Below are 15,576 nucleotides of genomic sequence, written 5' to 3' on the forward strand. Positions count from 1 at the left end.
ATTTGTTACCTTTTGTTAACGTTACCGTCATCATACGACGCGCTAGTCATGGCACTGGATACAGTGGAGCCGGAACGTTTGACCTTGGAATTCGTACGTACACGTCTGCTAGATGAAGAAACTAGGCGAGCGAATAAGAATGCAAGTGAAGCTTCAGGAAATACAGAATCGGCTTTCGTTAGGAAGAAATGGAATTTCAAGTGCTAAAACTGTGGAAAAACAGGCCATAAGCGATCAGAATGTAAAGAAAAGTCAACGGATGAGAGGAATCGTAATCAAGTTTATAGACCAAACAATCGACGACAGAGATTTGAGACCAGAGGCAAAGCAAATGTAGGTATTGAAGAAGATATTGCATTTTTGGCGACTTGTGATGAAGAAGCATTGATTGTCGGAAGCTCTGGAGAATGTAAGCGAATTGAGTGGTACGTGGACTCCGGTGCATCAAATCATATGTTGAACTCAGAATCATATTTTGAAGAAATGTACAAGCTGCCAGAAACTGTCCGTATTGCTGTACACTGCCAAAAAATTCCATATCCGGTTTATGTGTGAGCTATATAGATTTTTGCAATTAGTTCATAACAATAAATTTTATAGTGAGCCTCATAAATAATGTATAAGTCTTGGAACATAAAACGAATTATTTATTCCGATATACCTTATTAGAATTATTTATGAACTTTGAAAGAATTTATTTATATATATTATCAGCTTTTCTCAATGAAATATCAGTTTATGTAAGCATTCAAATAAGGTGTTTCGATCTTTTTTTAATATTGTTTGAATTTATTGTTATAAACTTTGTAAATCTGTATATAGTTCAAACTATGAATTAGGGTTTACTGGTAATAATTGAAATTCACAAATGTTTGTCAATGACCACATCATTTTCAAGCACTAGGCATAAACATAATTGGCGGAGTTGAAGAAAATCAGTCGCAAAACGTCCAACATTAAACATTTGTCGTTATAGCAGCATCTGTCCGGCGATAAATGCCAATAAATCAATAATGATAGATATCAGTGCTGTGCAATGAGTAGCTCGAAGTAGTTAGAAGTGGTTCCTGTCCTGCTCGTTCTTTTTGTCAACAAATGGGCATGAGCAGGACAGGAAGAAACATCGAGCTACTTCAATCTCTCATTGGACAGCACTATAAATTCGACACATTATAACACATCCTCATTGCAGTTGATGACTCTGCTGATGACCTCGCTGATGACAGGCTTACAGTGATAATTTTTCTATCGGTACAAAATGGTATTATCGCCGGAGGTTTAATTTTCGTATCGACCTCGGTAGGCTAATTTATGTTGGCTTTGGTAGCAATGGAACTTGCACATCAGTGTTTGTATCGATTTCCTCAGGAAGAGCTGCATCGTGAATTAGGATGTTGCAGTTCTTCGGGTCGAGCTTAAGGTAAATAGCCAACGCCTTACGATAGCGCTGCTCTGCCAGTTTGCACAGCACCTGATTGCAGAAGGTGAGTCCTATGCCTAGTGTGGACAATTAGAAAATCGCAATTATTTTATGCCGTATGAACTATGCTACCATAAATCGCATATTTGTCCCATCTTTGCTGGGTTTCTTATTCATATGGGACAAATATGCGATTCACGGAAGTATAGGTAGTAGAATATATCTATAGTGTGATGATTTTTATTATAAAAACATCTCAGCAAATAACATCAACACGATTAAAAAAAATCTTACCTTCATTGCACGAAAAAAGAACTTGACCGTTATTTCATTCTCGTTGTGGGCAGAAGAGTAACTTCCGTCATCACACCCTGCCATCGGTGTGGTTTTGAGCACGATAAAAGCACGTCCTTCTGCAGGTGATCTTGGATTTTGTGATGCACCAACGTGTTCATAATCTGCATCCAACTACGGTGCGATTGAACGTTACTGAGATGCTCGATCGTTTTCACACAGTCGTATAGGTCTGTGACCAGACACTTCGTTCACCCAGTTCCCGCAGCAGCGTCATTAGTCCACCGGCACTTTGCTTTTCATTGCCAGCACCTGCTGAGCGAGCTGCTGAGTCTTCTTCTGGGAACTTTTAAAATTTTCCTAGGCGGAGCAACTATTGGGATGACGCACATATCAGGATGTTAATATTGGAGCGGTCGTGCTCTATGTGCGTTTCGTGCCCTGCTAGACATTCCTTTCCGTGTTTTAAAATGAACACTTTGTAGCTGCAGGAGCATCGTCGTTGCCTAAAAAATAAACCGTATGCTGTCAAATGTTGTTGAAAATTGGTCCATCGTGAATATACAGAAAATGTGTATATAGAAAATACTGCTTACAAATTATCTTCGTATAAACAGACAATGATGCTGTTACTAGCTGGTCTGTGGCTGTGTTGGATTCTGGTGCTCCTGTGGATAATCCGTCGCAAAGGAAAACTGCTGTCGCGATGGTATTATTATCAGCGTGTATTGATCATGCCCAATGGGAACTCCGGCAATCGCGGTTTCCCAAATATGAACAAATGAACCGATAAGACTCGCCGTCATCCACTCGCCGGCTTTACTTCTGGAGCAGTAGACGTATGTTCCTAAGCTGTATCTGTAAAGGACGATGATGTATGAAGATGTAAATCACAATTAATAAGGATCATTATTATCATGGACATAAATATTACTCACGTGTCTGGATATTTCTCGGATGAAAAGAGGGGATCAGCAAAATTCCTTCTTGACAATTGTAGCCATTTTGGTTTTTTCTCACTTTGTCATGCTTTCTCGCTTGATTCGTATGCGTATCAGTTATATATTCAATAATTTATTCATTTTATGTGTGAGACGTTATGGATTTTAACCATTAGTCTAGACACATATTTTTGAAACGGATTATAAATAAGAACAATTATTAACGCTTATTAAGGGTATGTGTGTGATTTTGAAATCCATAAAGCCCAAATAAACTTTATGGTTGATTCGTTTCGGTCATTTTATGTGTCGTAACATATATTAAAAATTATTGGATTTTTTGTAGTGTAGCGAAAAGTGGTGAAACCATGGAAACAAATATGGCAGGGACTGTACGAGTTGAAATGTTGGTCAACGGAAAACGACTGAAAGCAAAAATGGATGGAGTATTATATGTTCCCAAGCTGAGTTGCAATTTATTTTCTGTAAGACGCGTGGAGCAAGAAGGAATGAAAGTCACCTTTATAAACGGCTAGGTAGTGATTAAAAAAGATAATCAAGTTGTTGCATCTGGAAGAAGAGGAAAATCTTTGTACAAGCTGGACGTTTGTCTTGAAAATAGTGAGGATAAAGCTATGGTGGCAAGAACTGATGACTTTGTACTTTGGCATAGACGTTTCGGCCATGTTTGGGAAGGTAATCTTCGGAAGTTGTGGAAGCATGACATGGTGAAAACTAAAGCAAATCACCTGAGCAATTCAAGTAATGATATTTGTGAAGTTTGTATTGTTGGAAAGCAGACAAAGAAACCGTTCGAAGAGGTGCATGAAGTGAAATCTCGAAGGCCACTAGAACTCATTCACACTGATGTTTGCGGTCCGTTTGTTCCTCATACTTGGAATCAGAAGCGTTACTTTGTTACCTTTACAGACGACTATACGCACTTTACGGTGGTGTACCTGCTGCAATCGAAGGATGAGGTGCTAGAACACTTTATGGACTACGAAGCAAAAGTCACAACTTATTTTGGAACCAAAATTGCAAGACTACGATGCGATAACGGAGGAGAATATAAGAGTACCGATTTTCAAAAGCACTGTCGGCAGAGAGGTATTTCAATGGAGTACACTGTTCCCTACAATCCACAGCAAAATGGAGTAGCTGAACGGATGAACCGGACTTTGTTAGACAAATCAAGATCGCTAATATTGGATGCCAAGATGCCAAAAATGATGTGGGGAGAAGCTGTTTTAACTGCAGCCTATCTTGGAAATCGTTGCCCAACAGTGGCGTTGCAAGATTTCAAGACTCCGTATGAAATGTGGTATCAACGAAAGCCAGATGTGGATAATTTGCGAGTTTTTGGATCAATCGCTTATACGCATATACCAAAGCAGCAACGAGGAAAGCTGGATGCACGATCTGAAAAACATGTAATGGTTGGATACGCAAACAATGGCTATCGTATTTGGAATGCTGAGAAAAGGAAAATTTTCATATCTCGAGACGTCGTTTTTGATGAGAGACTTGTGTTATCAACTCCGAAACATCAAACAAAGAGTATTACCAGTGCTGATTATGTCAAGAATTTTGAAGAGCAATTATCTAATGATGAAGTTAATGACAATATACAACAAGATTCTCAAGCGGAGCCTAATGATGTAGAAGAAGATGAACTTGAATCAACATTAGTTGAAGAGTGTCCCAATGATATTCCTGAGGTAGAATCAAGACCGAAGCGTTCGATTACAGTACCATCCTGGTATAAAGACTTTCAAATGTCGTTATTGGCTGAAGAGGAAATCGCATGGGCGTTAAGTGCAGAAGCGTTCGTGGAAGATCTTCCTAGCAATGCTAATGACTTGAAAAATCGTGATGATAGGGACCGTTGGAAGGAAGCAATGGATGATGAAATGGTATCGTTGCGCAAAGCAAACACGTGGGAGCTTGTTCCGAGACCGGCGAATAAGAATATAGTCGATAGCAAATGGGTATTTCGAGTCAAGCGAGATGAGAATGGAAACATCAATCGATATAATGCTCGTCTGGTGGCGAAGGGCTACTCACAGCGAAAAGATTTTGATTACAGCGAGACGTTTGCACCTGTAGCTCGGATAGCAACAACCCGAATCCTGTTAGCAGTTGCAAATCAAAATAATTACCATATCCATCAAATGGACGTTACCACAGCTTTCTTGAACGGAGAACTAAAACATATAGACATACGGTATAATTTTATTCGTGATTGCGTTCAGAAGAAAATATTGTGTCCAATATACATTTGTTCTAAGGAGCAAGTGGCAGATATTTTCACCAAAGGACTAACTAAGGTTCCATTTCAACACTTACGTGACAAACTCGGATTATTCGATTGAGAGGGGATGTTGGAAACAATCGAAGATCATAGTAGCCAATAATTAAAATGACGTTAGCTATAAAATAAAAATTGTTCATTCATTATCAAACCACAAACCACTACAGACGTGTTTCATTATCACCTGAGTTTATCAAATCCAAACTAAATCCGATCCAAATTCAATCAAAATCCAATTGAACCAATCCAAATCCCATCCAAACCAATCCAAACCAATCCAAACCAATCCAAACCAATCCAAATCCAATCCAAATCCAATCCAATCCAATCGAAATCCAATCCAAACGCAATCCAAATTCAATCCAAATCCAATCCAAATCCAATCCAAACCTAATCCAAATCCAATACAAATCCAATCCAAATCCAATCCAAATCAAAATCCAATCCAAATCTAATCCAAATCCGATCCAAATCCAATCCCAATCAAAATCCAATCCCAATCAAAATCCAATCCCAATCAAAATCCAATCCAAATCCAATCCAAATCCAATCCAAATCCAATCCAAATCCAATCCAAATCCAATCCAAATCCAATCCAAATCCAATCCAAATCCAATCCAAATCCAATCCAAACCAATCCAAACCAATCCAACCAATCCAAACCAATTCAAACCAATCCAAACCAATCCAAACCAATCCAAATCCAATCCAAACCAATCCAAACCAATCCAAACCAATCCAAATCAAACCAAATCAAATCCAAACCAATCCAAACCAATCGAAATTCAATCCAAACCAACAACAAAGATCCAATTCAAACCCAATCCAAACCAATCAAAACCAATCCAAATACAATCCAAACCAATCCAAACCAATCCAAATCAAAACCAAATCCGATCCAAATCCAATCAAAACCAATTGAAACCAACCAAACCAATCCAAATCCCATCCAAACCAATCCAAACCAATCTAAACCAATCCAAACCAATCCAAACCAATCCAATCCAATCCAAACCAATCCAAACGCAATCCAAATTCAATCCAAACCAATCCAAACCAATCCAAACCCAACACAAACCAATCCAAACCAATCCAAATCAAAACCAATCCAAATATAATCCAAACCGATCCAAACCAATCCAATCCCAATCAAACCAATCCCAATCAAACCAATCCCAATCAAAACCAATCCAAACCAATCCAAACCAATCCAAACCAATCCAAACCAATCCAAACCAATCCAAACCAATCCAAACCAATCCAAACCAACCAAACCAATCCAAACCAATCCAAACCAATCCAAACCAATCCAAACCAATCCAAACCAATCCAAACCAATCCAAACCAATCCAAACCAACCAAACCAATCCAAACCAATCCAAACCAATCCAAATCCAATCCAAACCAATCCAAACCAATCCAAACCAATCCAAACCAACCAAACCAATCCAAACCAATCCAAACCAATCCAAACCAACCAAACCAATCCAAACCAATCCAAACCAATCCAAACCAATCCAAACCAATCCAAACCAATCCAAACCAATCCAAACCAATCCAAACCAATCCAAACCAATCCAAACCAATCCAAACCAATCCAAACCAATCCAAACCAACCAAACCAATCCAAACCAATCCAAACCAATCCAAACCAATCCAAACCAATCCAAATCCAATCCAAAACCAACTGAAACCAATCCAATCCAAACCAATCCAACCAATCCAAACCAATCCAAACCAATCCAAACCAATCAAAACCAATCCAAACCAATCCAAACCAATCCAAACCAATCCAAACCAATCCAAACCAATCCAAACCAATCCAATCCAATCCAAACCAATCCAAACCAACCAAACCAATCCAACCAATCCAAACCAATCCAAACCAATCCAAACCAACCAAACCAATCCAAACCAACCAAACCAATCCAAACCAATCCAAACCAATCCAAACCAATCCAAACCAATCCAAACCAATCCAAACCAATCCAAACCAATCCAAACCAATCCACATACAATCCAAACCAATCCAAATTCAATCCAAACCAATCCAAACCAATCCAAACCAAACCAAATCAAATCCAAATCAACCAAATCTAATCCAAACCAATCGAAACACAATCCAAACCAATCCAAATTCAATCCAAATCCAATCCAAATTCAATCTTAATCCAATCCAAATTCAATCTTAATCCAATCCAAATCCAATTCAAATCCAATCCAAATCCAATCTAAATCCAATCCAAATCCAATCCAAATCCAATCCAAATGCAATCCAAATCCAATCCAAACACAATCCAAATCTAAATCCAATCCAAATTTAATCCAAATCCAGTCTAAATTCAATCCAAATTCAAATCCAATCCAAATCCAATCCAAATGCAATCCAAATGCAATCAAAATCCAATCCAAATCCAATTTAAATCCAATCCAAATCAAATTTAAATCCAATCCAAATCCAATCCAAATCCAATCCAAATCCAATCCAAATCCAATCCAAATCCAATCCAAATCCAATCCAAATCCAATCCAAATCCAATCCAAACCAATCCAAACCAATCCAAACCAATCCAAACCAATCCAAACCAATCCAAATCAATCCATAACCAATCCAAATCCAATCCAAATTCAATCCAAATCCAATCCAAATCCCTTTCAAATCCAATCCAAAACAAATCCAAACCCAATCCAAATCCAGTCTGAAATCTATCCAAATCCAAATCCAATACAAATCATATTCCAATGCAAATCCAATCCAAATACATTCCGAATCCAATCGAAATCCAATCCAAATCAGATCCAAATCCAATGCAAATCCAATCCAAATACATTCCGAATCCAATCAAAATCCAATCCAAATCCAATCCCAATCCTTATCCAATCCCAATCCAAATCCAATTCAAATGCAATCCAAATCCAAATCAAAATCCAATCCCAATCCCAATCCAAATCCAATCCAAATCCAATCCATTTATTTATTTATTACCAGACTAAGGCCGGAGTGGCCTGTGCAATACATAAAATTTTTCTCCATTCAGCTCGGTCCATGGCTGCACTTCGCCAACCACGCAGTCTGCGGAGGGTCCGCAAATCGTCCTTCAACTGGTCTATCCACCTTGCCCGCTGTGCACCTCGCCTTCTTGTTCCCGTCGGATAGTTGTTGAGAACCATTTTCACCGGATTACTGTCCGATATTCTGGCTACGTGCCCGGCCCACCGCAGTCTTCCGATTTTCGCGGAGTGAACGATGGATGGTTCTTCCAACAGCTGATGCAACTCGTGGTGCATTCGCTTCTAATAAACGTTTTGTAGAGAGTCAGTTTGGTATGGCGGTGAACTCTATTCGATCGAAGCGTTTTGCGGGAGTCCAAAGTACTTACGATTTCCTGCCATGATGCGTCTCCGAATTTCTCTGCTGGTATCGTTATCGGCGGTCACCAGTGAGCCCAAGTACACGAATGCTTCAACAACCTCGATTTCGTTACCACCGATAGAAACTCGTAATGAGTGGCTTACATTAACCTCTCTGGAGCCTGTTCCTATCATGTACTTCGTCTTCGACGTGTTGATGACTAGTCCAATCCGTTTAGCTTCGCTTTTCAGTCTGATGTAGGCTTCCTACATCCTCTCAAAGTTACGTGCCATGATATCAATGTCGTCGGCGAAACCAAATAACTGGACTGACTTCGTGAATATCGTACCACTCGTGTAAATCCCTGCCCTTCGTATTACTCCCTTCAAAGCAATGTTGAATAGCAGACTCAAAAGACCATCGCCTTGCCGTAACCCTCTGCGCGTTTCGAAGAGACTCGAGAATGCCCCTAAAACTCGAACTACACACATCACCCGATCCATCGTCGCCTTGATCAACCTTATCAGATTATCCGGAAATCCGTTTTCGTGCATTAGCTGCCATAGCTGGTCCCGATCGATTGTATCATATGCGGCTTTGAAGTCGATAAATAGATGATGTGTGGGCACGTTGTATTCGCGGCATTTCTGCAATACCTGACGTACGGCGAACGCCTGGTCTGTGGTAGAGCGTTCACCCATAAATCCCGCCTGGTAGTGCCCCATACGAACTCTCTTGCAATTCCATAGAGGATTTGAATTTATTGGATTTGAATTAGATTTGGAAAGGATCAATCTCATTCACTACATGTACGATTCAATCAAGAGCCTTTTTTTTCCTGGCTCTTAATACATCTGCTACCTACAAGCTACATACCACCATTACACACTGTCATATACAAAGAGTGTGAGGGCGTGAGGACTTTAAATAAAACTCTCATTTTTATTGTTTTGGATTTTGGTCGTATACGTTCACCACTGTGTATATCAAATTTGTGTTTATTAGAATGGCTGTTCACATCTCCTACTATATCTGTTTTTAAATATTTTATTTTGTTTTGTTCGTTTCCGTTGCTTGTGCGTAATTATTTTCGAAATATAATTTTTGTAATTTTGTAATTTTTCTCATTCAGTTTTACGTGGTCCTGTTAGTTAGTTTATTACCATGTTAAGAACGCTTTACTTACTTCAAGCACGTAAGGTATCTCAAGTTTAAATCAAATATGTTGTGAATTTGTATACCTATTATCAAATTTGTAATTGCAGGCTTCGCCAATCGGAGTTGCTTATCGGCGATTGAGCACTTTCACCGAATCCAATGGAATTGGTCACATTCAGCTGGACAACGAAAAAACTCGCAATTCTTTGTCCATCGAAATGATGGATAGCATCCAGCAGCACATTATTTCCAACCAGCAAAATCCGGCAGTGCGTTGCTTCGTGCTTTCCGCCAAAGGGCGCGTTTTCTCGGCCGGACATAATTTGAAAGAGCTGACTCCGGACCACGGGTCCGACTTTCATAGGCAAGTGTTTGCCAAGTGTTCCGAGTTGATAGGTGTTATATTGAAGGCTCCCGTTCCGGTCATTGTTAAAGTGGATGGCCTGGCTGCAGCAGCCGGGTGTCAGTTGGTGGCTTCGTGTGATATGGCAATTTGCAGTGATACGAGCTCCTTTTCAACGCCGGGGGCCAATTTTGGAATATTTTGCTCAACGCCAGGTATTGCCGTGGCCAGGGCTGTTCCACGTATGAAAGCTTCTTACATGCTTTTTACGGGGCTTCCCATTAGCGCACAGGAGGCACTACAATCTGGACTAGTGAGCAAAGTGGTTCCAGCGGATCAGCTGGATCAGGAAGTAGAAACCATTTGCAATGCCATAAAGTCGAAGAGTCGTGCTGTGATTGCACTGGGGAAACGGTTCTTCTATGAACAAATTGCAATGGACGTAAACAGTGCCTATCAGAGAGGTGAGCAAGTTATGGCTGAGAACCTGGCAACGGCGGACGGCCAGGAAGGCATCCGCAGTTTTGCGGAGAAACGGAAACCAGTTTGGAAACATCAGTGAGCGATCGGTAAGTGAAACAATCGGAAATACTGCATTTATTTGTTAAAATTATTTGTTGCATTTGATAGGTTTATATAGTTAGCTATTTTGAAGTACCAATCTAATGAGGAGTCATTTATCCGAATGCCTTATAATATAATCCAAGCTTCCAACGCCCACAATGTCTCAATATGTAGCTGTATCTTAAGGTTTAGAATATGTAGGGTCGTGCCTTCGAAATCAGCCTTTTCCTAGCCTTTTTCTTTTATGATCATGAAGTGTTCCTTCCTTAGATAGTTGTTATAACAATATGATTGATTACGTGATTTGAAAATATTCAAATTCCACAAAATTTGCATCAATAATAAAAGTGTAAACATTTTTTTAAATATCAATGCAACTGCTTGACATTCATATGATACATGTATAGATAGGAATGTGATGTGATGTTCCTACAGGTTACCCCTATCCAAAGTAAATTATTTCAGATTTTATCGGTGATTAACTGTTTTCTGGAGTAGTCAGAAAATTGGTCTGGGGCGGTTTTCTGAACATTTTTTTTAATTCAAGAAGGTTCGAACAATAATTTTCTTCTAAAATTTTTGTCTTTGGGGGGGGGGGGGTGTTTATGTCCAAAACCACCCCCGTGGCTACGCCACTGCTCTTGGTCCGCAGTCCCGATTCTCCCTTGCTGATGGTGATGAAGGCGATGATGGCAGTCCGTTAGTCTATGGACACGAGCCACCACAAAACCATATATAGGGGAAAGTGGTTTAAGATCGCCATATGGGGCAAGACAGCCAACGTAGATTATGACTTAATTGAGCTTTATTGACTGAAAAGAAAAACTGCAGAAAATGGAACGAAGGATGCAAAGATACATGGGAACTATTCAGGAGCTAACCAAAAAAATTGAAAGCAAGGACAGCTATATTCAAGCCTTAGAAAACAAAATCACCGCTCAACAGGTGATTATCAACTCGTTTAACCCTTATGCGGCCGACGGGGTACCCGTGTTCCTTTTTCAACTTCAAGTGGTGATATTTCAATGAATTTTTATAGCTGAAAGCTGAAACTCGGTGACATCTAAGAACTCCATAAAATGTAGCATCTGTGAAAAAATCACGTTGATACAGTGAGGAGGGACGTGGGGAGGGGCGCCTGATTTTTTTTAAAACGTGGATGGCCGACAGGGTACCCGTGTTCCACTAAATTGATATTTTCATAACTTTAACAATTTTCAACCGATTTAGATAATTTTGACAGTTTTGGAAACAGAAACTCATATACTTTTCGCCCATTGTCAAGGTTTACAGCTTTTGTCCATGGTTAACCAAGAAATCTTTGAAGTAAGACTTAAGAGTCTACACACGTAACCGAAGGACTATCAACCAGTTTCAAATATATTACATGCTCATTGCGCTTCTTAGAATAGTCGGTGTTCTGGATCTCCAAAATCCCCTGTAGTAAGGCCTCAGTCATCCAAAAAATCACTGGAATAAGATCTTATGGTCTGCTAACGTAACCAAAGGTCTATCGTGTAAATTCAAAAACGGTACATGCTCTTTATGGTGCTTAGCATATAATGCTTTCACAGTATATGTTCCGGGTCATCCAATGATCTTTTCTCAAAACATGTTTGCATTCCGAGTAGTTCTTGTTGCTGTCATTGATTCCAGGTAGTCTACGAACTCCATACAGTCAAGGTCTTCGGATCAATATCCGTAATAAAGGCAGTTAACGAAGAATAAACAAGTTCTGTGACCCCTTCTTGGTATATGTTTGTATTCCAAGTAGTTATTGTTGTTGTCGTGGGCTCCAGGTAGTCTACGAACTCCATAGAGTCAAGATCTGTGGATCAACCCCAGTAACGGAGGCAGTTATTGAAGAATAAACAAGTTGTGTGACCCCTTCTTGGTATTTGATTGTATTCCAAGTAATTCTTGTTGTTGTCATTGGTTCCAGGTAGTCTACAAACTCCATAAATTCAAGGTCTGTGGATCAACCTCCGTAATGGAGGCAGTTATTGAAGAATAAACAAGTTGTGTGACCCCTTCTTGATATATATCTGTTTTTCATGTAGTTCTTGTTGTTGTCGTGAGTTCTAGGTAGTCTACGAACTCCATACAGCCAAGGACTTCGGGTCAATCCCCGTAATGGAGGCAGTTATCGGAGAATAAACAAGTTGCATGACCCCTTCTTGTTATATATTTGTATCCCAAGTAGTTCCTGTTGTTGTCGTGAGTTCCAAGTAGTCTACGAACTCCATCCAGTCAAGGTCTTCGAATCAATCTCCGTAATGGAGGCAGTTATCGAAGAATAAACAAATTTTGTGACCCCTTCTTGGCATATGTTTGTATTCCTAGTAATTCTTGTTGTTGTCGGGGGCTCTAGGTAGTCTACGAACTCCATAGATCCAAGGTTGGTGGATCAACCTTCGTAATGGAGGCAGCTATTGAAAAATAAACAAGTTCTTCTTGGCAAATGTTTATTTTTCATGTAGTTCTTGTTGTTGTCGTGAGTTCCAGGGAGTCTACGAACTACATACACTCAAGATCTTCGGATCAATCTCCGTAATGGAGGTAGTTATCGAAGAATAAACAAGTTGCGTGACCCCTTCTTGGTATATGTTTGTATTTCATGTAGTTCTTGTTGTTGTCGTGAGTTGCAGGTAGTCTACAAACTCCATACAGTCAAGATCTTCGGATCAATCTCCGTAATGGAGGCAGTTATCGAAGAATAAACAAGTTGCGTGACCCCTTCTTGGTATATGTTCGTATTCCAAGTGATTCTTGTTGTTGTCGTGGGCTCCAGGTAGTCTATGAACTCCATAGAGTCAAGGTCTGGGGATCAACCTCAGTAACGGAGGCAGTTATTGGAGAATAAACAAGTTTTGTGACCTCTTCTTGATATATGTTTGTATTCCAAGTAGTTCTTGTTGTTGTCGTTGTCTCCAGGTAGTCTACGAACTCCAAAGATTCAAGGTCTGTGGATCATCCTACGTAATGGAGGCAGTTCTTCTTCTCATTCTTCTTATTGGCATTACATCCCCACACTGGGACATAGCCGCCTCGCAGCTTAGTGTTCATTAAGCACTTCCACAGTTATTAACTGCGAGGTTTCTAAGCCAGGTTACCATTTTTGCATTCGTATATCATGAGGCTAACACGATGATACTTTTATGCCCAGGGAAGTCGAGACAATTTCCAATCCGAAAATTATCTAGACCGACACCGGGAATCGAACCCAGCCACCCTCAGCATGGTCTTGCTTTGTAGCCGCGCGTCTTACTGCACGGCTAAGGAGGGCCCTTAAAGATTCCAGGTAGTTCACGAACTTCATACAGTCAAGGTCTTCGAATCAATCTCCGTAATGGAGGCAGTTATCGAAGAATAAACAAATTTTGTGACCCCTTCTTGGCATATGTTTGTATTCCTAGTAATTCTTGTTGTTGTCGTGGGCTCTAGGTAGTCTACGAACTCCATAGATCCAAGGTCGGTGGATCAACCTCCGTAATGGAGACAGTTATTGAAGAATAAACAAGTTGTGTATACCCTTCTTGGTATATGTTTGTATTTCATGTAGTTCTTGTTGTTGTCGTGAGTTCCAGGTAGTCTACGAACTCCATACAGTCAAGATCTTCGGATCAATCTCCGTAATGGAGGTAATTATCGAAGAATAAACAAGTTGCGTGACCCCTTCATGGTATATGTGTGTATTCCAAGTAGTTCTTGTTGTTGTCGAAGACTCCAGGTAGTCTACGAACTCCATAGAGTCAAGGTATGGAGTTCGACCTTGGTAACGGAGGCAGTTATTGAAGAATAAACAAGTTGTGTGACGCCTTCATGGTATTTGTTTGTATTCTAAGTAGTTCTTGTTGTTGTCATTGGTTTTAGGTAGTTTACGAACTCCATAGAGTCAAGGTCTGTGGATCAATCTTCGTAATGGAGGCAGTTATCGAAGAATAAACAAGTTTTGTTACCCCTTCTTGGTATATGTGTGTACTTCAAGTAGTTATTGTTTTCGTGGGCTCCAGGTAGTCAACGAACTCCATAGATTCAAGGTCTGTGGATCAACCTCCATAATGGAGGCAGTTATTGAATAATAAACCTGTTGTGTGACCCCTTCTTGGTATATGTTTGTATTCCATGTAGTTCTTGTTGTTGTCGTGAGTTCCAGGTAGTCTACGAATTCCATACAGTCAAGATCTTCGGATCAATCTCCGTAATGGAGACAGTTATCGAAGAATAAACAAGTAGCGTGACCCTTTCTTGGTATATGTTTGTATTCCAAGTGATTCTTGTTGTTGTCGTGGGCTCCAGGTAGTCTACGAACTCCATAGAGTCAAGGTCGGTGGATCAACCTCCGTAACGGATGCAGTTATTGAAGAACAACTGGGAAGGACGGAAGATAGCGGTTTTCCTCCAAAACCTTTTTAGAACTTAATCTATCACATGTTGTGCATATGCATAATCGAGTTTCAGACATAGTAATTAATTTCCACTCCGGGTGGCTCAATACCCGGAACATAGGCAATTAACTTTGAATGTACTTAACTCGAAAGGCGATCTCTCTTCGCTTATGTGGTCGGGTTGGGATCTGACGACCAACTGGCACAATCTCACACAACCCTACTTCATCGAGCGCCGTTGGTGATGAAGCAAGTGTGTAGGAGCTCATCCTACTTGGTTGGCATTGTACAAAAACATATATGAGAGAGTTATTTCTAAGGATGTATTGCGAGAGTTCGGCTACATGCCCGGTGCTGTGAATTTGGTTTCATCAGTACCCGCTAAACTGCGAAGGACGACGGAGGTCCTTCGTAGCTTAATAGGGAAAGCCCCTGTCTAGCGTACTGGTTTGGTATGCAATCTATTCTATGTACCACAAAGAGCATGTAACACTTTTGAAAAAATCTGAAAGATCTTTGGTTACTCGTGTAGATCTTAAGGCCTTTTCCAGGGTTTTCTTGGGTCACCATGAACTTATGCAATAAAGGCGTTCTATTCTATGTACCACAAAGGGCGTGTACCAGTTTTGAAACAATCTAAAAGATCTCTGGTTACGAGTGTAGATCTTAAGGCCTTTTCCAGGATTTTCTTGGATGACCATAAACATATGCAATGAAAGCGCTCTTTTCTATGTACCACAAAGGGCATAAACCACTTTTGAAACAAACTAAGAGATCTCTGGTTACGCGTGTAGACCTGAAG

At 40.1% G+C, this 15,576-nt stretch overlaps 1 protein-coding gene and 1 long non-coding RNA gene across 4 annotated transcripts in view; one reads left to right on the plus strand and one right to left on the minus strand.

The window, feature by feature from the left end:
* Nucleotides 1-1,220: 1,220 nt before the first annotated feature.
* Nucleotides 1,221-2,509, minus strand: LOC134220582 (uncharacterized). Its single transcript, XR_009981964.1, has 3 exons — nucleotides 2,311-2,509; nucleotides 1,715-2,220; nucleotides 1,221-1,497 (listed from the first exon to the last, which is right to left on the minus strand). It is a non-coding gene; the product is annotated as an uncharacterized LOC134220582 (long non-coding RNA).
* Nucleotides 2,510-9,372: 6,863 nt separating this feature from the next.
* Nucleotides 9,373-15,576, plus strand: part of LOC134220585 (enoyl-CoA hydratase domain-containing protein 3, mitochondrial-like) — a 54,930-nt gene continuing 48,726 nt past the window's right edge. The window contains exons 1-3 of one of the 3 annotated variants that reach the window (XM_062699675.1): nucleotides 9,373-9,521; nucleotides 9,587-10,391; nucleotides 10,453-10,479. In XM_062699675.1, the coding sequence (XP_062555659.1) occupies nucleotides 9,486-9,521; nucleotides 9,587-10,384 (834 nt within the window). In that variant the 5' untranslated portion in view covers nucleotides 9,373-9,485 and the 3' untranslated portion in view covers nucleotides 10,385-10,391; nucleotides 10,453-10,479. Of the gene's footprint in view, nucleotides 9,522-9,586; nucleotides 10,480-15,576 lie in introns of those variants that run through there. The other 2 variants (XM_062699676.1, XM_062699674.1) reach the window with 2 other exon arrangements.

This window comes from Armigeres subalbatus, chromosome 3 (assembly GCF_024139115.2).
Source record: "Armigeres subalbatus isolate Guangzhou_Male chromosome 3, GZ_Asu_2, whole genome shotgun sequence".
Lineage (NCBI taxonomy): Eukaryota > Metazoa > Arthropoda > Insecta > Diptera > Culicidae > Armigeres > Armigeres subalbatus.